Genomic DNA, 22,666 nt, shown 5'->3' with positions numbered 1-22,666 from the left:
CTTCATGGAGGGGACGGGGGGAAACAATACTGAAGTCGAACATGACCCCCTGCCCCCCATAAGAGATAGTAACTTATAGTTTTGCTAAGGGCAAGGACGCCAGGCTGGATAATAAGGGTTAAGCCTTGGTCAGTTTGGTGTGTATCGTTTAATAATAATAATAATAATAATAATAATAATAATAAACAACAACACTTTATTTGTACCCTGCTCCCATCTCTCCATGGGACTCCGTGTGGCTTACATGAGGCCGAGCCCAAACACAACAATACAAGCAATAATCACAACAATACAAGCAAATAAAATAAAAAATAGACAATAAAATATACAACATTATCAATAAGACAACATGCAATCTTTCTCCCACTCTGGACATTATTCCACATCTATTTCATACTTCAAAACCTCTGAGGATGCTTGCCATAGATGCAGGAGAAATGTCAGGAGAGAATGCTTCTAGAACCATCAATGGGATGGCCAAATGTAGAGATTAAAATTGGAAGTAATGCTGGGACATGGCCGAAAAGGGAAACGGAGTTTGTGGAAGGGCATACGAGCAGACCTAAAGACATGGAAAGTGCTTTGGAGGACAAAGTGCCATCTGATCATTATTCCGGGAAGGCACACTGGAACAGCCACGTCTTCAAGCTCCTCCTGAAGACTGCCAAAGTTGGGGCCTGTCTGATGTCTTTAGGGAGGGAGTTCCAGAGTCGAGGGGCCACCACCGAGAAGGCCCTCTCTCTCGTCCCCACCAACCGCGCCTGCAAAGCTGGTGGGATCGAGAGCAGAGCCTCCCCGGATGATCGAAGGGATTGTGTGGGTTCGTATACAGCAGTGGTTCTCAACCTTCCTAATGCCGCGACCCCTTAGTACAGGTCCTCATGTGGTGGTGACCCCCAACCATAACGTTATTTTCGTTGCTACTTCACAACTGTAATTTTGCTACTGTTATGAATCGGAATGTAGATATCTGATATGCAGGATGTATTTTCAGTCACTGGACCAATTTTGGCACAAATACCCAAAAACGCACAAATTTGAATACTGGTGGGGTTGGGGACGATTGATTTTTGTCATTTGGTAATGCTGGAGTTGCTGGGATTTATAGTTCACCTAAAATCAAAGAGCATTCTGAATTCCACCAATGATGGAATTGAATCAGACTTGGCACACAGAATTCCCATGACCAAGAGGAAATACTGGGAAGTCTGGTGGACATTGACCTTGGGTTTTTGGAGTTGTAGTTCACCTGCATCCAGAGAACACTGTGGACTCAAGCAATGATAGATCTGGATCAAACTTGGCACAAATACTCAATCTCCCCAAATGTGAACACTGGTTGAGTTTGGAGAAAATAGACCTTGCCATTTGGGAGTTGTAGTTGTTGGGATTTAGAGTTCACCCACAATGAAATAGCATTCTGAACCCCACCAACAATACAATTGGACCAAACTTTCCCCACAGAACCCCCATGACCAACAGAAAATACTATGTTTTCTGGTGGTCTTTGGCGACCCCTTTGACACCCCCTCGTGACCCCCACAGGAGTCCCGACCCCCAGGTTGAGAAACACTGGTATACAGAGATGCGATCACGCAGGTAGGTGGGTCTCAAACTGTTCAGGGCTTTGTAGGTAAGAACCTGCACCTTGAATTGGGTCCGGTAGATGAATGGCAGCCAGTGGAGCTCCTTGAACAGGAGGGATGACCTCTCTCTGAAAGGAGCCCCAGTTAACAACCTGGCTGCCATCCGTTGGATCATCTGAAATTTCCGGGCCGTCTTCAAGGGCAGCCCCACGTAGAGTGCATTGCAGTAATCTAGTCTAGAGATGACTAAGGTGTGGACCACCTTGGCCAGATCCGCCTTCACGAAGGTACAGTCGCAGTTGGCGCATGAGTCTTAATTGTGCAAAGGCCCTCCCGGCCACCACCGACGCCTGAGCCTCAAATGTCAGTGAAGAATCCAGGAGGACCCCCAAACTGCGGACCTGTGACTTCAGGGGGAGTGCAACCCCGTCCAGCACAGGTTGCCACCCTATAGCCCGGTCTGGTTTACGATCGACCAAGGCTTTATGCTCTATTTCCATAGGTTTACAGCAGAAGGTAACCCATTTATTACTGAAAATCATGCCACAAAAGTATTTGAATTTTCCCACCTGAGGCACACCTGGGCTCCTGAGGGTCCCCCCACCTCACAAACAAGGGACCCTCTTTCCCCCTCATGGATAGATTTCCCTTTATGGACTATGGACTTATGATATATTTTCATGATTTTCCTTGTGGCTGAGGTTTCCTCCTTGACCTTTTTCTCCCTTTCCCTGTGATGGAATCCCACCTGGAAGTGCCCCCCCCCCCATACTGAAAGGGTGCCGAGCCTAAATCAATCACACCACATCTGGAATATTGTGTCCAATTCTGGGCACCACAATTCAAGAGAGATATTGACTCTAAGCTGGAATGTGTCCAGAGGAGGGTGACTAAAATGATCAAGGGTCTGGAGAACAAGCCCTATTGTTATCGAGCTCTTTTAGGGGGCTCCCCCAGAAAGGAGAGCCCAAGGACCGCACCAAAGAGGGTCCTGGAAACCTTGGTGAGATTTTTCCGGAAGCCAATCCAAGAGCGCAGAAGTTATCTAAAAGCAATCAGCTCACCAGAGGCGAAAGGAGACCAGGATCGAGGCGTTTATTTGCGATTCAGCTGAATGGATGGTTTACAGGAATCGTTCCACTGCAAAGCATGCTGGGGTACAGTGATGCAGGCATATTTATACAATTTTTGAAAACCCAGAGTTCAACCCTTCTGCCCCGGCTCTTCTGATGTTCCCCGCTGTGATTGGGTGATGGGCGGACACCTGGGAAGCAGCCCTCCCGCCCCTGGCGCCTCTGTACCAATCAGGAAGCTCCAGTGGTCTGTAGGATCCAATGGGGAGACCTCTGTCACATGGTGGCGACAGCCAATCAGGAGAAATGGGGGCGGGATGAGGGAGCACAAAGGAATCTGGGAAAGGAATCTGCAGACAAAGGAATGCCATGTGCTCAGCGAAACAAAGGAAAAATGTCTCCAGATGTTTGACAAACAAAGGCTTTCCTGTCCTTGATGAGTCTGGCAGAGAATTTGAATAGGCTAGATCAATATCAGACCACCCGGAGGGTCAACAATATCTGGGTGAATTAATCAGTCTCTTTTTCCGAAGCTCTGCTGACCCTTGTTCCTTCGCTGGCCATGCTCCGAGGGCTAGGGTTGGGGCCAGCAGCATTGTCCATGCAAAATGAGTCAATCAATGGGTGATTTGGGGGAAAGAGGCTTGGGCTCTGTCCCCAGGCAGTTCCTGGTCACGCTGGTTTCCTTGTGGGGCGAGGGTCAAGGGGGTGAGGATACAGAGGAGTTCATAGGGGTTACATATTTCATATTCATAAACCATAGGCATCACCAGTATACAGGCATTCCATATATCACCACCCACCACCCATCCCAACCCCAATCCACAGTAATAAGAAAATATTTTATTCATTTCATAAAAAGAGAGAGGAAAGAACTAGAAGTCCCAAAGTCTGGACGGAAGGGTTTTGGGTGCAGGGGCCAGTCCATGCATCAGGCTGGCCACCAGAAGATCAGTCCAAGGTCCGGGTTGGTCAACAGAAGATTGGCTCCTTCTAGGAACAGGAGCTGGAACTGAAGGGGGAGCTGGGTTGGGTAGTAGCAGAGTCCATAGTCCAGTGCACAAGCCAGAGAATTCACAAGGAGGAAACAGGAACCCAGTTATGTGTGCTGGGTCAGGAAGCAACAGAATCCATTGTCCGGCCCTTGGCGAACTATAAATACTTGGGGGGGGGGATGCTTGGCATCACTATGAGGAGCGGCTTAGGGAACTGGGCATGTTTAGCCTGAAGTAGAGAAGGCTGAGAGGAGACATGACGAGGGCCATGTATAAATATGTGAGAGGAAGCCACAGGGAGGAGGGAGCAAGCTTGTTTTCTGCTTCCTTGGAGACTAGGACGCAATGGAGCAATGGCTTCAAACTACAAGAGAGGAGATTCCACCTGAACATGAGGAAGAACTTCCTGACTGTGAGAGCCGTTCAGCAGTGGAACTCTCTGCCCTGGAGGGAGTATGGTGGAGGCTCCTTCTTTGGAAGCTCTTAAGCAGAGGCTGGATGGCCATCTGCCAGGGGTGATTTGAATGCAATATTCCTGCTTCTTGGCAGAATGGGGTTGGACTGGATGGCCCAAGAGGTCTCTTCCAACTCTTTGATTCTATGATTCTATGACAAAGGACTCTTATCAACACATCTTTTGCATGGACAGAAGCAAAGGCGACCTCCTTGCCCTCGGAGTTTCGCCCAGTAGGGAGGTCGCCCCTTGGCAGACTTTTCATTACTTTTCTAATTGGAGATGGGGGGCACCTTCTAAAAGCACCCCCCTTTCCGCCCTGCTGCCCCATTCAATCATTCATCAAAAACTTCGCCCAGTATCGCCCCTTTTGTCCTTCTGTTTTGCCGCCACAGGAAGCCTGGATTTTCCTGTTTGTATTCAATTATCACCATTCATGAATCAACAGAACTGCTTGATTAGAAGGTCCTTCCTGGGACTCATTGAGCTGCTGGCATTCCTTACTTCATAATCCATTCAAGTATCCATTGTTTTCCCTCGTCCAGCCTCCCTCCCTCCTGATTCATCGAGACGCCAGAGCGGTAGAAGCCTTTTCATTGGCCCTGACGCACTGCAGCGGCTCCCTGATTGGTCCAGATGCGGCGGGGGCAGACGAGCCCCCTCCCAGCTGTTGGGACGTCAGCCAATCATAACGAAAACTGGCTGGGGGGCGGGCGCAGGAGATTTGAACCATACAACTCTGTATTTCTATAAAAACTAGCATTTATTTCTGTAACCACGTGCTCTGCTTAGCGAATGATTGCCGCTCTGCATCCTTTTCAGCTGAATCGCTAATAAACATCTCGGTGGCACTTCCTTCCACTTGGTGAGACCTTTTATTGGGAAAAATCAGGGATTGGGGGCTTCTCTCTGTCTCTCTGTCAGGGTAACGAAGTCTTTAAGGAGCCTGATTGGTCTCTGCCTCCTGGCCAAGACCCCTAAATTCCAGCTCTAGAACAACACATTGATTTAGCCTTACACAACATGAAGGAATACAACATACACTCAAAATATCCTTCAGGACATTTATTAAAGGGCTGAGTTTACTATAATTTGGGGTTCAGTCCCTGCTGGGTCCTCCTGGGGGTGCCCGTGGCTTCAGAACAGCAAAGGGTGTCGTCGTCGTCGCCCCCCAGGAAGGTGGAGGTGTTCGGGAGCAGTTCCTTGTCCCCCTCGCGGGTGCTGGAGGTCGTCTGCTGGCCCCCAGCCGGGCCCCCAGATCCCTCCTCATTCTCATCCTTCTCCATGAGCCCGAGCCAGGCACGTCTTCCATGGGGTCCTCCTCTTCCTCTTCCTCTTCCTCTTCCACGCTGGCGCTCCTGCAAAAAGGAGAACAAAAGGGGGAGACAGAGAAGAAGAAGAGGAGGGGGAAGAAAGAAGTGGGGGAGGAAAAGAGGCAGAGGAGGAGAAGAGGAAGGATGGAGATGGAGATGGAGATGAGATTGCCCACGGACTGCCATGAGGCGCCAGCAGACTGAGAGTAAACAAACACACAAACAAACAAACAAACAAATAAAGGAGGATAAGGCGAAGAAGACAAAAGAGGAGGAGATGAAGGAGATGCAGAAGAGGAAGAGGAGGATGGAGATGGAGATGGAGATGGAGATGGAGATGGAGATGGAGATTGCCCACGGACTGCCATGAGGCGCCAGCAGACTGAGAGTAAATAAACAAACAAACAAACAAACAAACAAAGGAGAAAAAGGTGAAGAAGAGGAAGAAGAAGGAGGAAGAGGAGGATGGAGATGAGATTGCCCACGGACTGCCATGAGGCGCCAGCAGACTGAGAGTAAATAAATAAACAAACAAACACACACACAAACAAAGGAGGATAAAGAGAAGAAGAGGAAGAAGGAGGAGAGGAAGGAGAGGAAGGAGATGGGGAAGGGGATGGGGACGGGGAAAGGCAAAGGGATGGGTATGGGGAAGGGGAAAGGGGAAGGGGATGGGGGTGGGGAGGGTGGGGATCCAACCTCCCTCCTTCGCTGCCTCCCCCCCTACCTTCCCACCGGGAGGGCTCCTTGGGACACCTGTGAGCAGAGCCCTTGCCCACCCCATGGCCACCAGGTAGCATCTCCATGCCAACAGAAGGTGGGCTTATTGCCACGGCAACCAGGTGTGTCACAAGGGGCCCCCTCCCCACAGCAGCCCAGGGAGGGCAGGGGGGCAGGCAGACTTCCCTCAGGATATGGGGAGGGAGGGAGGGGGGCAACACACTCTCCCATTGGTTCCCTGGACCCTGAGTGGGGGTCACTGTTGCAATCCAGAGCAGGGAACGAGGCCCTGAGATAACTCTCCACCACACTTGGCTGTGAAAAACAATCCTTTTTTATTGAAGAAAAATAGTTACAAAATAAAGGAAAAATGCAAGTCAAAAGCCACAGCAAAATCAGCAAACATGAATTTAAATGGACAAAGCAAAACCAAAAGCCTCACTGGGGAATACTGGAACCTGTTAGCAATCCACTAACCGTACTTGATATCCTAGAAATCTTCCCAAACTATGACCAGGGAACCGGGAGAACTGCCAAGGTCTTCATCAATTCTGAAACGATGCCTGAACTGAGGCAATCAGCCTGGCGTATTGCAATTAAAACTCAAGAATCGGTTCCGTGAACCGCCCTTCTGTTTTGAAGCCAATGTTTTTAATTCTTGAATTCGGGAGGATCGACGCAAACTGAGTGATTTACTTCTCTCTTCCCAAATTTGGCCCCTTCTGTTGTCATTACAGTTAACAGGTGCAGAAGGGAGGGAAAGGTCAAGGCTTCCCTCTGAAACATTCTCAGGAACACTGGTACTTTCATTTTCCAAATCTACAGAAGTTCCTTCCTCACTAATTTCAGGAACATTGGCATCAAAAGGGACATTTCCACTACCATCAGTAAATATATTTTCATTAGCATCAGGAGGAACAAACAGAGAATCAGGTTCAAGTTCAAACTCAGGCTGAACCCCAACACTCACCCAAACACCCCACACCTTTGGCTCAGGCACCAGCCGGGAGGCACAGTGGGAGGGGGGAAACGGTGGGCATTTCAGCAGAGGCCGCGGATAGCGGGGCCGTGCCCGGTGAGGTTCCGCCAAACCCGATTGGCCAGGACAGAGAACAAAGCACTCCGGGTTTAAACAGCAGAGGTTGATTACAGTTTGGCCCAAAAGGAATGCAAGGACCGAGTCTCCACTCCAAAATGTACACAAAGCACACCTTCCCAGAGAAAGACCAGGCATTTCGTACACTTTCACAGCCTTTTAGACTGAAAAGAAACATGGTTCCCCTGTAGTAATTGTGGAGACCAAAACCCACTGATGGTGGTCATGCGAATGTATCTCAATTAACTCAGCGTATCTCTCTATATAACAATGCTCTGTGCGTAATGAGTTCCTTAAAAACAAAAGAACCAATGAACGAAATCACACCAAATTTGGCAACGAAACATCTCACAACACAAGGAGTGGCCATCACTCAAAAAATTATGATTTTGTCATTTGGGAGTTGTAGTTGCTGGGATTCATAGTTCACCTATGATCAAAGAGCATGCTGAACTCCACCAAGGATGGAATTGAAGCAAACTTGGCACACAAAACTCCCATGACCACCAGAAAATACTAGAAGGGTTTGGTGGGCATTGAGTTTGGGAGTTGTAGTCAACTCCATCCAGTGGACTCAAACCATGATGGATCTGGACCAAACTTGACAGGAATACTCAATATGCCCAAATGTGAACACAGATGGAGTTTGGGGCAAATAGACCTTGACATTTAGGAGTTGTGGTTACTAGGATGTATAGTTCACCTACAATAAAAGAGCATTCCGAACCCCGCCAACGATGGAATTGGGCCAAACATCCCACACAGAACCCCCATGACCCACAGAAAATACTGTGTTTTCTGGTGGTCTTGGGTAACCCTTCTGACACCCCCTCCCCCGGTGAGACCCCCCCCCCCCGGGTCTTGACTTTCCAGGTTCAGAAATGTTGCCTGAAGGCCATCCAGTCTAACTGCCTTCTCCAGGGCAAGAAAACATAATCAAAGCACTCCTGACAAAGGGCCATCCAGCCATTCACACACATACACACATATGTATATGACATCTATTTAGACTGCCCACGCCTCCCGCTGATTGGCTGAGAAATGAGCCCTCTAGGATTGGTCAAGGGTTCCCTCTGGTCACAGGTGAGAGGAAAGGTTCCCCTTGATGGGATGAAAGACCGCTGATGATTGGACCTACCTGGACACAACATATTATTCTTGGAGAACACAGAAATGCTGGACCACGCTCACAACCACCATGTCAGGCCACACAGAGAAGCCATTGAAACACACAAGAAGCAGGTGGACAATGTCAACAGAAAGGAGGAAACCCTGAAAAGGAACAAAATCTGGATCCCAGTATTAAAAAAACTCTGTAACAGTAAATAAAGAACAAAACTCAAACACAGGGGAACTCCAGACAAGAAACAGTCAGGGACAGCTAATCTCCTCTCAACCAAGGATTCCCCCAGGCACTCAGACGCCACACCAAACAACTGCCAGGCCATCAAATGCTCATCAAGGTGGCCCATTGGAACATTCCCACCTCCCTCCAACAGACAAGAGTACTTTCTCCCACTCTGGACATTATTCCACATAGATGTCAACCCAGTTTTCAGAATTCAAAACCTCTGAGGATGCTTGCCATAGATGCAGGAGAAATGTCAGGAGAGAATGCTTCTAGGACGTGGCCATATAGCCCGAAAAAACGACAACTACCCAGTGATTCCAGCCATGAAAGCCTTTGACAATATGATAATTGGAGAGTCCAAAGGTCCAGTCAGTGGCCGAGTCTCCTGCCGGTGAGGGGAGGGAGATTGGAGAGGAGGATGACACGGGTGTGCTGAGGATTCCTTCAGGGACTCAAGTGTCCAGTTCCGGAAAAGACGAAGGTCCAGAGTCTGGAAGGCCAAAGGGGACACTGCCCAGAGAGACCCAGAAGCTCTTCTCTCCTTTCCGAATCCTCCTTTCTTCCCCTTTGTGTATCTCTCTCTCTCTCTCTCTCTTCCGAAAGGGCCTTTCTGCCTCCCAGCTTTTCACAAGAGGGATTTGCACCCATTCCCAAGTCTGGAAGGTCGAGGGAGGGGGATTTCCGGATGGCCCCCCATCTCCGTTCCCAAGGGCTTCCCTTCATGGAGGGGACGGGGGGAAACCATACATTGATTTAGCCTTACACAACATGAAGTCATTCAACATACGCTAAAAATATCCTTCAAGACATTTATTAAAGGGCTTAATTTACTATAATTTGGGGTACAGTCGCTGCTGGGTCCTCCTGGGGGTTCTAGCAGTGAAGTCAAACATGACCCCCCCCCCCCCCAATAAGAGTCCATGGGGAGCATATTGGAGTTACTGTGAGCGCTGAGGGTCGAGATCCATCCACTGAAGAGGAGAAAACTATAAATCCAAGTAATAAATAATAGCCCAATTGGTCAGATGCTAGTTTGGGTTACAGGGGCGTTGCCATGTGGGGCCACGGAAAGAGCCTTAGGTTCCCACATTGGGGAGAGATAGGGGATTATGGGATCATTCCAGCCTGGTGTCCTTGAAAAAACTATGACTTCCCTGATTTTGAATGATCTTTTACAGAGACCCAAAAAGGGGAGTCTCAGGAGGGGGGGCAGCACCGCACCATGGGGGACCCTGGATGTGAAGTTGAACATGACCCCCCCCCCCCAGAGATAGTAATTCTGCCTCCCACCTTTTCACAAAAGGGATTCGCACCCATTCCCAAGTCTGGAAGGTCGAGGGAGGGGGATTTCCGGATGGCTCCCCCATCTCCATTCATGGAGGGGACGGGGGGAAACAATACTGAAGTCGAACATGACCCCCCCCCACCCCCCTAAGAGATAGTAATTTATAGTTTTGCTAAGGGCAAGGACACCAGGCTGGATAATAAGGGTCAAGCCTTGGTCAGTTTGGTGTGTTTCATTTAATCAAGGCTTTATGCTCTATTTCCATATGTTTACAGCGGAAAGTAACCCATTTATTACTGAAAATCATGCCACAAAAGTATTTGACTTTTCCCACCTGAGGCACACCTGGGCTCCTGAGGGTCCCCCACCTCACCAACAAGGGGCTCTCTTTCCCCCTCATGGAGATATTTCCCTTTATGGACCTTTCCTATGGATGATATGAACGATGGGCTCTGGGGGAAGGTAGTTGGGTTTCCTCTCTGTGTTATGGTTTCTATATTTTCCTATTTTCTCCTCTGTATTTCTATATTTCCATGTATTTGACCTTGCCCTGACCCTTTTGCCCCCTTCCCCTCTTCCTTGTAAAGCTGCCCTGCGTCTGGAAAAGCAATCAGCGATCATGAAAAAAGACCCTTCTCTTTGGACATTCCTTGCATGGACAATACTAAAGGAAATCCCTTTGACTTCGGAGTTGGGCCACCATTAGGATTTCCGTTTGGCAGACTTTTTAATCATATAACAATGGGGGGGGGGATGACCTTAGGAAAGTCCTCTGTTCCTCCAAGCCGTTTCTCTTTCGAATCTTTCCACTAAGGACATTCACAAAAGTTTCCCCTTTGTGCCCTATCTGATTGTAAGAGGAAAACCCGGATTAAGCCATCAATGCTTATCACAGACCCATCTCAGCACAATAAAGTGGCTCCTTCTTTGGAAGCTATTAAACAGAGGCTGGATGGCCATCTGGCAGGGGTGATTTGAATGCAATATTCCTGCTTCTTGGCAGAATGGGGTTAGACTGGATGGCCCATGACGTCTCTTCCAACTCTTTGATTCTATGATTCTATGATTCTCTGGCAGGCCGATTCCCGGACTCGATAAGCCTAAGAACATTAAAACTCCATAATCCACTCCAGAATGCATTGTCTCCCTTCATCCCGCCTCCCTCCCTTCTGATTCGCTGAAGCGTCGAGGCAGCATGAGCCTCTGGAGCACCATGAAAGCCGTGTGATTGGCCCTGAAGCATGGGGGATGGCCAAGCCTCCTCCCAGCAGTTTGCACATCAGCCAATCTCCTTTGAGCTGGGCGGGAAGGGGGAGCAGGAATTTTGAAACTCACAACTCTGTATTTTCTATAATTATGACCTTTATTTCTATAACCACATGCTCTGCTTGGCGAATGATTGCCACTCTGCATCCTTTTCAGCTGAATCGCTAATAAAACATCTCGGTGGCACTTCCTTCCACTTGGTGAGACCTTTTATTGGGAAAAGTCGGGGATTGGGGGCTTCTCTCTGTCTCTCTGTCAGGGTAACGAACTCTTTGATGAGTCTGATTGGTCTCTGCCTCCTGGCCAAGACCCCTAAATTCCAGCTCTAGAACAATACGTTGATTTAGCCTTACACAACATGAAGGAATACAACATACACTCAAAATATCCTTCAGGACATTTATTCAAGGGCTGAATTTACTATAATTTGGGGTTCAGTCCCTGCTGGGTCCTCCTGGGGGTGCCAGTGGCTTCAGAACAGCAAAGGGTGTCGTTGTCGTTGCCCCCCGAGAAGGTGGAGGTGTCCGGGAGCAGCTCCTTGTCCCCCTCGCGGGTGCTGGAGGTCGTCTGCTGGCCCCCAGCCGGGACCCCGGATCCCTCCTCATTCTCATCCTTCTCCATGAGCCCCAGCCAGGCACGTCTTCCATGGGGTCCTCCTCTTCCTCTTCCATGCTGGCACTCCTGCAAAAAGGAGAACAAAAGGGGGAGACAGAGAAGAAGAAGAGGAGGGGGAAGAAAGAAGTGGGGGAGGAAAAGAGGCAGAGGAGGAGAAGAGGAAGGATGGAGATGGAGATGAGATTGCCCACGGACTGCCCTGAGGCGCCAGCAGACTGAGAGTAAACAAACACACAAACATACAAACAAACAAACAAACAAACAAAGGAGGATAAGGAGAAGAAGAGGAAGAAGGAGGAGATGAAGGAGAGGAAGTGGAGGATGGAGATGGAGATGGAGATGAGATTGCCCACGGACTGCCCTGAGGCGCCAGCGGACTGAGAGTAAACAAACACACAAACAAACATACAAACAAATAAAGGATAAAAAGAAGAAGACAAAAAAGGAGGAGGAGAGGAAGGAGAGGCAGAAGAGGAAGTGGAGGATGGAGATGGAGATGAGATTGCCCACGGACTGCCATGAGGCGCCAGCAGACTTAAGAATAAATAAATAAACAAACAAACACACAAACAAACAAAGGAGAAGAAGAGGAAGGAGGAGGAGAGGAAGGAGATGCAGAAGAGGAAGTGGAGGATGGAGATGGAGATGGAGATGAGATTGCCCACGGACTGCCATGAGGCGCCAGCAGACTGAGAGTAAATAAATAAACAAACAAACACACAAACAAACAAAGGAGGATAAGGAGAAGAAGAGGAAGAAGGAGGAGAGGAAGGAGAGGAAGGAGATGGGGAAGGGGATGGGGACGGGGAAAGGCAAAGGGATGGGGGAGGGGAAAGGGAAGGGGGTGGGGGTGGGGAGGGAGGGATACAACCTCCCTCCTTCGCTGCCTCCCCCCCTACCTTCCCACCGGGAGGGCTCCTTGGGACACCTGTGAGCAGAGCCCTTGCCCACCCCATGGCCACCAGGTAGCATCTCCATGCCAACAGAAGGTGGGCTTATTGCCACGGCAACCAGGTGTGTCACAAGGGGCCCCCTCCCCACAGCAGCCTAGGGAGGGCAGACCTCCCTCAGGACATGGGGAGGGAGGGAGGGGGGCAACACACACTCCCATGGGTTCCCTGGACCCTGAGTGGGGGTCCCCCAAACACCCCACACATCTGGCTCAGGCAGCATCCAGGAGGCACAGTGGAAGGCTGGAAACGGTGGGCATTTCAGCAGAGGCCGCGGATAGCGGGGCCGTGCCCGGTGAGGTTCCGCCAAACCCGATTGGCCAGGACAGAGAACAAAGCACTCCGGGTTTGAACAGCAGAGGTTGATTACAGTTTGGCCAAAAGGAATGCAAGGACCGAGTCTCCAAAACGTACACAAAGCACACCTTCGCAGAGAAATTTATTTATTTATTTTATTTAGCAGTTTGGTATCCCGGTCTTCTCACTTCCGTTCGAGGGACTGAGGCCGGTTTCCAACATCAATATTACAGACAGTCATTAAAACATCATATTCTAATCACACTAAAACATTAAAATAGCCAAATACAATCGTATAATTACAGTGGTCAGTCGTCATCAAAAATCATTATTCGTCGTCATCCATCCATATCACAGGATCACGGCTCATTCGTCGAATGCCAATCCCCAAAGCCAAGTTTTTACCTGTTTCCTGAACGTTAAGATAGAAGTTCTGATCTCCAGTGGAAGGGAGTTCCAGAGTCAAGGGGCCACCATCGAGAAGGCCCTGTCTCTCGTCTCCACCAGCCGCACCTGTGAGGCCGGTGGGATCGAGAGCGGGGCCCCTCCAGACGATCTTAGCAATCTTGATGGTTCATAGGGGAGGATACGTTCGGACAGGTAAATTGGGGGAAATTACGAGATATTTTATACACTTTGACAGCTTTTTAGACTGCCCACGCCTAAAGGTGGGGCAGACATGGTCAATGGTCAATGGAACCAGTTGATGCCCCATGAACTCATCTGATGCCCTTCAGAAGGAGAAACATCCTCTGTCTCCCTGTGAGGCCGAATCCCCAAGCCTTCAGGTTGATCTGAACTGCAGCAGGGGGTTCCGCAGTTTCCAAACATCTGGACAGTGTGAAGTACCGAGGGTCTGTGGTTCCAGCAGCAGCTTCAGCACAAGAACCTTTCTTTTCCTCCTTTCTGAACTTACCCTGCCAATGCAACAATCACCCCAATAAAAGAATCCTTTGCTTCTAACTTTTCCTCTCCATAGTGATACATTCTCTAACACGAACCTTTCCTTTCCCGAGCCGCAGATCACTGCTGGCTCACCGGGGACGCTCTTACTGCGATCCTCTGAACCGCGGATATGGAAACCCATTGGGCCCCCATATCTGCGGGTCGACGGATCACCTCCAAACCAGTGCCATTCTTTTCCTAGACTAATTTTAATACTAACTGCTATCTTACTTTTTGCACTCTAACACATGGCCCCACGCTGCAGTGATATTTGTGCCTCCATTCCACCAATGTTCAGAAGCCTGCCACCCCGGGCAGCCTGCTGCGGTCACCCCTCGGGACCCCTGGGCTCCTGCCAGGTCCTTCCGGCCCTTGATGACATGGGATTTCTAGTTCTCTCCTATTCTGCGAATGGATTCCAACGCCTCCATGCTCCCTCTGACTCCCACGTGTCCCATGGACTTTTATGAACCTTTTGGACGCTTTTTATCAACTTTTTCCAACTTTCCACAACTTTTATGAACATTTAGAACTTTGTCAACTTCAGGAGGACTCCTGGATCTCCCAGGAAGCCTTCCTGCCAAACCCCTATGCACTTTTTATGATTTCTACAAAACTTTATGAACTTTTGAGGAACTTTGGAGGGGGGAGGCTGACATGATTTCCCCCTGACCCTGCATGATTTTCTATTCATTGTTTCCCTCCTGTCACGCCTCCTGCCTCCTCATTGGCTGAGAGGCCGAAGCGGGGAAAGCGCTCTGATTGGCTAGAGTGCAGCTCAGCCAGCCGCGCCTCCCTGCCAGCTGATGACTCCAACCAATCAGCGCGAAGCCGGCTCTGTAAGCTCTGTATTTCCTATAAAAACTGTATTATTTTTCACAACGAGTCATGTTGGCTCCTGGGCAAATGATTGCGGTCGTCATCAATTCCAGCTGGAATGAATTAAACAACTTGGAGGCCGAAACTACGATCCTCTGAACCGCGGATATGGAAACCCATTGGGCCCCCGTATCTGCGGGTCGAGGGATCACCTCCAAACCGGTGCCATTCTTTTCCTAGACTATTTTTAAGACTAACTGCTATCTTACTTTTTGCACTCTAACACATGGCCCCACGCTGCAGAGATATTTGTGCCTCCGTTCCACCAATGTCCAGAAGCCTGCCACCCCGGGCAGCCTGCTGCGGTCACCCCTCGGGACCCCCGGACTCCTGCCAGGCCCTTCCAGCCCTTGAGGACATGGGATTTATAGTTCTCTCCTCTTCTGTGAATTTTGTTAGTGGATTAGTGGCTCAGGAAGCCCCTTCATGTGAATGGTTGGATGCTGAAAACAGTGGCTTTTCCTTCCTTTTTCAGAATATAGACATACTAACATATATTGGTATTGGGAAGGAAAACCTACAAGGAATTCATAAGGGATCCATCATGCAAGACCAAAGGGAGCCCTGCCAGCTTCCCCTCCCTCCAAAGTCCATAAAAGTCCATAAAGGGTTGTGGGAATTCATCATAGATTCATCGGGGTTTGGCGGAGGGTGGCGGAGAGTTCCAAAGTTCCTAAAAAAGTTGATTCAAGTTCCAAAAAGTTTCAAAAGTTCATGAGAGTTGGGGAAAAGTTCATAGGGGGCCTGGGAGAGTTCCTAAGAGTCCATGGGGAGCATATTGGAGTTGCTATGAGCGCTGAGGGTCGAGATACATCCACTGAAGAGGAGAAAACTATAAATCCCATAGAATCATAGAATCATAGAATCAAAGAGTTGGAAGAGACCTCATGGGCCATCCAGTCCAACCCCATTCTGCCAAGAAGCAGGAATATTGCATTCAAATCACCCCTGACAGATGGCCATCCAGCCTCTGCTTAAAAGCTTCCAAAGAAGGAGCCTCCACCACACTCCCTCCGGGGCAGAGAGTTCCACTGCTGAACGGCTCTCACAGTCAGGAAGTTCTTCCTCATGTTCAGATGGAATCTCCTCTCTTGTAGTTTGAAGCCATTGTTCCATTGCGTTCTAGTCTCCAGGGAAGCAGAAAGGAAGCCTGCTCCCTCCTCCTCCCTGTGGCTTCCTCTCACATATTGATACATGGCCTTCATCATATGTCCTCTCAGCCTTCTCTTCTTCAGGCTAAACATGCCCAGGTCCCTAAGCCGCTCCTCATAGGGCTTGTTCTCCAGACCCTTGATCATTTTAGTCGCCCTCCTCTGGACACATTCCAGCTTAGAGTCAATATCTCTCTTGAATTGTGGTGCCCAGAATGGGACACAATATTCCAGATGTGGTCTAACCAAAGCAGAATAGAGGGGTAGCATTACTTCCTTGGATCTAGACACTATGCTCCTATTGATGCAGGCCAAAATCCCATAACAATTTTGAACATAAACCAGTTCAAAACTAATAATGTAGATTATGTGCTTTGATATATGGCAGTGTAGAAGGGGCCCGACTAGTGGGTTGGGCTAGATGACCTCTGGAGGGAGCCCTCCCAAGCCTAGTGTTTTATAGAAGTCCAAAAGCAGATCTACACAGAGTGGAAAGATGAGGCTGGCTGGCCATCTGTCAGGAGGGTTTTGGTTGTTCCTTCTTGCCTGGCAGAAGGGGGTCAGACTGGATGGCCTCAAGGGTTCCCCTCCAAATTCAGGATTCCTAGAATGATTTAAATAATAGCCCAGCTGTCTTGCATAACCTTGGAAAGATGTCAAAGTTTTCCCTTCATTTGGATCCTGAAACAGGAAATCCGGTGGCCACTCTATCCCGCTGTAACTCGATGGCCAGGAGGCCGGAAGCCGTCACGGGCGGAAGAGGTGGGGCGGGACTTCCGGCTCCGGCGCCAGGCCCGCCAGGATGCGCCTCTCGGTGGCGGCGCTGATCTCTCACGGGCGGGTGCAGCGGCGCTTCGGGTTAGGGCCGCGCTCGCGGCTCGACCTCCTCCGGAACCTGGTCACGGGGCTGGTGCGGCACGAGCGGATCGAGGCCCCCCGCGCACGCGCAGACGAGATGCGTTTCTACGCCGAGCGCGTGAGCCGAGGGAAGGAGGGAGGGAGGGGGCGGGCCTCCGGGGGGGCGCCGGCCAATAGGAGTGGTCGTAGGCGGGGCCTTTGGGGCTTTCATCCAATGAGAAACGACGTAGGCGAGGCCTTCCCTTCAAAAGTTCTTTTCCTTTGGCTGTGGGCGGGGCCTTCGGGATTTTCATCCAATGGGAAACTATGTGGGCGGGGCTCCCTTTGAATCCTTTTCTGATTGGACTGTGCGCGGCGCCTTTGGGGTTTTCATCCAATAAGAAACGAGTTAGGCGAGGCTTTCCCTTCAAAAGTTCTTTCCCTTTGGTTGTGGGCGGAACGTTCGGGATTTTCATCCAATGGGAAACTATGTGGGCGGGGCTTCCTTTCCAAAGTTGTTCCGATTGGACTGTGGGCGGGCCCTCCGGGACGGCCACCCAATGGGAGGCGAGGTGGGCGGGACTTTCTCTTCAAACATCCATTCCTTTGGCTGTGGGCGGGGCCTTCTGGATTTTCATCCAATGGGAAACTATTTGGGCGGGGCTTCCTTTCAAAAGTTCTATTTGACTGTAGGCGGGGCCTCTGGGACGGGAAGAGGGAGGGAAGGAGGGGCGGGCCTCCAGGAGGCAGCTGTCCAATAGGGGTGACTGTGGGCGGGGCCTTCGGAGCTTTCATCCAATGAGAAACGAGTAAGGCGAGGCTTTTCCTTCAGAAGTTCTTTTCCTTTGGCTGTGGGCAGAACCTTCAGGATTTTCATCCAATGGGAAACTATGTGGGCGGAGCTCCCTTTCAGAAGTTCTGATTGGACTGTGGGCGGGACCTTTGGGGCTTTCATCCAATGAGAAATGATGTGGGCGAGGCTTTCCCTTCAAAAGTTCTTTCCCTTTGGTTGTGGGCGGAACCTTCGGGATTTTCATCCAATGGGAAACTATATGGGCGGGGCTCCCTTTCAAAAGTTGTTCTGATTGGTCTGTGGGCGGGGCCTCCGGGGCAGCCACCCAATGGGAGGTGAGGTGGGCGGGGCTTCCCTTCCAAAGTTCCCTTCTGACCTTGTTTACCTTTCTCCCCAGCTGATTGACTTCGCCAAGCAGGGCGACACCGACTCCCGCGCCATGCGCATGGCTGACTTCTGGCTCACGGTGAGCGATCGAACGAGCGAGGCGTGCCTTGGCGGCTATTGGGGAGCTCTCCCTTGGAAATCCATTCATGGCATTGCATTGCATTGCCCTGCCATTCCATGCCTTTGCTTTGCCTTAACTTGCACTGAATTGCATCCCATTGCGTTCCTTCGACTGAATTGCATTGGATTCTTGTAGGTTTTTTCGGGCTATAGGGACATATTCTAGAGGCATTTCTCCTGACGTTTCGCCTGCATCTGAGCACACAGAAATGCTGGACCACTCTCACAACCACCATGTCAGACTACACTGAGAAGCCATTGAAATCCACAAGAAGCATGTGGACAATTTCAATAGAAAGGAAGAGACCATGAAAATGAACAAAATCTGGCTACCAGTATTAAAAAACTCTAAAATTATAACAGCTAAACAACAGAGAGGAAACAACCAGGCACACCTCTCAACAAAAGATTTTCCCAGGCTCAGCCAGAAATGCTAATGAAGGTGGTCAGTTGAAACATTCACACCTAACTGCAGCAGGGAAGAGCTCCTTGCCCCACCCCAGCCATTCCACAGATATAAACCCTTTTTCCTACTTCCAACAGACCTCACTCCCTCTGAGGATGCTTGCCATAGATGCAGGCGAAACGTCAGGAGAAATGCCTCTAGAACACGGCCCTATAGCCCGAAAAAACCTACAAGAACCTAGTGATTCCAGCCATGAAAACCTTCGACAATACATTGAATTGCATTGCCTTGCTTTGCCTTGCCTTGAATTGCCTCACATTGCATTCCCTGGATTGAATTGTATTGCAAACTATTGAATTCCCTAGCATTGCACTGCATTGCCTTTGAACTGCCTGACCTTGCCGTTCCATTGCTTTGCCTTGCATTTATTTATTTATTATTTACTAGATTTGTATCCTGCTCCTCTCAGCCCTGGGGCGACTCAGAGCGGTTAACAATAGCAAAATGCAATGCTCAAAAGCACCACGAAACAGTTAAAAACAATTTTAAAAATAGCATAATAAACAGTCAATATCAATCAATCAAACATCTCATTAGCGTCTCATAGTCAATATCAAGATCAACAGTATCAACAATATCCAATTGCTCCATAGTCCTATATTCCAGCGTTTCTCAACCTGGGGGTCGGGACCCCCGGAGGGGTCACGAGGGGGTGTCAGAGGGGTTGCCAAAGGCCATCAGAAAACACAGTATTTTCTTTGTAGGTGAACTACAACTCCAAAACTCAAGCTCAATGCCCACCAAACCCTTCCAGTATTTTCTGTCGGTCATGGGAGTTCTGTGTGCCAAGTTTGGTTCAATTGCATTGCTGGTAGAGTTCAGAATGCTTTTCGATTGTAATTGAACTATAAATCCCAGCAACTACAACTCCCAAATGGCAAAATCAATTTCCCCTCAACCCCACCAGCATTCAAATTTTGATATATTGGGTATTTGTGCCAAATTTTGTCCAGTGAATGAAAATGTTTCCTCCATTTCAGATATTTACATTAGGATTCATAACAGGAGCAAAATTACATTTACAAAGCAGCAACAAAAATAATTTTATGGTGGGGGGTCACCACAACATGAGGAACAGTATCAAGGGGTCGCGGCATTAGGAAGGTTGAGAAACACTGCTATATTCGTTACACTGCCTATTCAAGTTTATTTGTTGTTGTTCATTCGTTCAGTCGTCTCAAGTTTATCTATTATTTACTATATTTGTATACCACTCTTTTCAGCCCTGGGGCCACTCAGAGTGGTTAACAATAGCAAAATGCAATGCTCAAAAGCACCACGAAACAGTTAAAAGCAATTAAAACAATAGCATAATAGTCTATATAAATCAATCAAACATCTCATTAGCGTCTCATAGTCAATATCAAGATCAACAATATCAACAATATCCAATTGTTCCATATTCCTATATTCCAGCGTTTCTCAACCTGGGGGTCGGGACCCCCGGAGGGGTCACGAGGGGGTGTCAGCGGGGTTGCCAAAGGCCATCAGAAAAGTCAACAGGGAGAGGGCCAATCTAATTTCTGTAGGAAGGGTGTTCCACAGCCGAGGGGCCACCACTGAGAAGGTCCTGTCTCTCTTCCCCTCCAAAAGTCCTGTTATGAACCCAAAGAGGTTTCTGTTCTTTTGTGCAGAGTGTTCAAGGAATAGTAAGGTAGTTTAGACCAGTGAGACACTTTAGAGACCAAATTTGGTTTTAACACTATTTATTTATTTATTTAACTTATATAAATAAATAAATAAACACTATTCATGTAACATTTATTGAAATACAATCATCACAGAATCATATCAGAATCACATCAAGGGAGAATTCTCTTGCACGCACACATTCACGCATACTCTCACACACACAGGCCTTCTCCAGACGAAGATGATCAGCTTTCCTCTGAGAAGGTGCGGATGTTCCCATTGCCGCGGACCAGGAAGTGTGCATGTTCTTGGGGTCCCCTTCATTTATAGGCCAAAATCCATTTAAAATAGTTTTTTTTTCAGTTTTGGTCTATAAATATTGTTTGTGATTATTCTGAATTGGAACAGTATAACAAGTGTATAGAATTATATGCTGAATTCTATTATTTTCTATTTTCTGTATAAGTGGGATTTTGTTGAGCTTACGTGGCCATACAGCCCTGAAAACCTACAGTAACCCAAACATCTTTTTCTTTTTCTATCTTTTACACCAGGTGTGGGCAAACTTGGGCTCTCCCTCCAGGTATTCCAGCTCTTAGGTATTGTGGGAGTTTCTGTAGGAAGTCGCTCTCCGCTGGAATGTGTCCAGAGGAGAGCGACTAAAATGATCAAGGGTCTGGAGAACAAGCCCTATGAGGAGCGGCTTAAGGAGCTGGGCTTGTTTAGCCTGAAGAAGAGAAGGCTGAGAGGAGATATGATAGCCATGTATAAATAAGTGAGAGGAAGCCACAGGGAGGAGGAGGAGGGAGCAAGCTTGTTTTCTGCTTCCTTGGAGACTAGGACGCAAGGGAACAATGGCTTCAAACTACAAGAGAGGAGATTCCATCTGAACACGAGGAAGAACTTCCTGACTGTGAGAGCCATTCAGCAGTGGAACTCTCTGCCCCGGAGGGAGTGTGGTGGAGGCTCCTTCTTTGGAAGCTTTGAAGCAGAGGCTGGATGGCCATCTGTCAGGGGTGATTTGAATGCAATATTCCTGCTCCTTGGCAGAATGGGGTTGGACTGGAGGATGGCCCAGGAGGTCTCTTCCAACTCTAGGATTCTATGATTCTATGAAGGGCATTCCACAGCCGAGGGGCCACCACTGAGAAGGCCCTGTCTCTCTTCCCCGCCAAAATGCCCAGTGGGCCCAAGTTTGCTCATACCTTTGCCTTAGCAACATGTTAGTAACCTTATCTATATCACATTCCTTCACTCCTTCTTGCTCTTTTTCACTCCTCTTTCTCTTTAGCTCATTCCAACTTTTGTGAAATTCACTTTATGTATTTCTTGCCCCCACAGGAGAAGGACCTGATCCACAAGCTCTTCAAGGTGCTGGCCCCGCGCTTTGAGGCGTACTCGGGGAACTACACGCGCCTGGTCCGCATCCCCAACCGGGAGAACCTGGACCGGGCCCCCATGGCGGTCATTGAGTACAAGGGGAACCCGCTGCCCCCGCTGCCCATCCCCAAGAGGGACAGCAACAAGACCCTGGTCAACCAGCTCCTGAAGGGCTTCTGGCAGGACCAGCGCCTGGCCCAGAAAGCCAAAGCGGACGAGGCTCAGGGCAGCCCCGTCTAAGGAGGCAGAGACTGAGCCTGAGGCCCTCCCCCTCTCCAGCCGGAAGTGCCCTCTCTCCAGGGTGGTCAAGAAAGACCAGGAAGGGGTCCAGGATGCAGCAGGAGGTCTTCTCTCTCTTGCAGGAAGTGAGCGTGTGTTGACACAGTCGGTTTGCTAATAAATATGGACTGTAGAGTCTCTCTGCATCTGCTGTGTTGTACCTCCAGGAAGAGGAAGGGGACGCTCTTGTGTCATTAATACTTTGCAAAACTTGAAAAAGCATAAAAAAATGCTACCGAGTATACCAAAGAGCGGTACAGACTCTACAACAGCAGGTATGGGCAAACTTCGGCCCTCCAGGAGGCTGTTAGGAATTAGTATCATAGAATCAAAGAGATGGAAGAGACCTCCTGGGCCATCATCCAGTCCAACCCCATTCTGCCCAGAAGCAGGAATATTGCATTCAAAGCACCCCTGACAGATGGCCCTCCAGCCTCATAGAATCCTAGAATCAGAGAGTTGGAAGGGACCTCCTGGGCCATCATCCAGTCCAACCCCATTCTGCCCAGAAGCAGGAATATTGCATTCAAATCACCCCTGACAGATGGCCCTCCAGCCTCATAGAATCCTAGAATCAGAGAGTTGGAAGGGACCTCCTGGGCCATCATCCAGTCCAACCCCATTCTGCCCAGAAGCAGGAATATTGCATTCAAATCACCCCTGACAGATGGCCATCCAGCCTCTGCTTAAAAGCCTCCAAAGAAGGAGCCTCCATCACACTCCGAGGCAGAGCGTTCCACTGCTGAACGGCTCTCACAGTCAGGAAGTTCTTCCTCATGTTCAGGTGGAATCTCCT

At 49.2% G+C, this 22,666-nt stretch overlaps 1 protein-coding gene across 1 annotated transcript; it reads left to right on the top strand.

The window, feature by feature from the left end:
• Window positions 1–16,724: 16,724 nt before the first annotated feature.
• On the top strand, window positions 16,725–22,008 carry MRPL17 (mitochondrial ribosomal protein L17). The gene is made up of 3 exons (XM_060761109.2): window positions 16,725–16,952; window positions 18,004–18,072; window positions 21,553–22,008. The coding sequence occupies exons 1-3, from the start codon at window positions 16,779–16,781 to the stop codon at window positions 21,829–21,831; spliced, it is 522 nt and encodes a 173-aa protein (XP_060617092.2). The 5' UTR covers window positions 16,725–16,778; the 3' UTR covers window positions 21,832–22,008.
• The last annotated feature ends 658 nt before the right edge of the window (window positions 22,009–22,666 follow it).

The sequence above is a fragment of the Anolis sagrei genome, chromosome 2 (assembly GCF_037176765.1).
Source record: "Anolis sagrei isolate rAnoSag1 chromosome 2, rAnoSag1.mat, whole genome shotgun sequence".
In the NCBI taxonomy this organism is placed as follows: Eukaryota; Metazoa; Chordata; class Lepidosauria; order Squamata; family Dactyloidae; genus Anolis; species Anolis sagrei.
This window is presented reverse-complemented; position numbering and strand designations above follow the sequence as displayed.

Coding starts and splice junctions, on each gene's coding strand:
- MRPL17 (XM_060761109.2), top strand. CDS start 16,779: ATGCGCCTCTCGGTGGCGGCGCTGATCTCTCACGGGCGGGTGCAGCGG. Junction 16,953..18,003: donor TGCGTTTCTACGCCGAGCGC/GTGAGCCGAGGG, acceptor CTTTCTCCCCAG/CTGATTGACTTCGCCAAGCA. Junction 18,073..21,552: donor TGGCTGACTTCTGGCTCACG/GTGAGCGATCGA, acceptor TTGCCCCCACAG/GAGAAGGACCTGATCCACAA.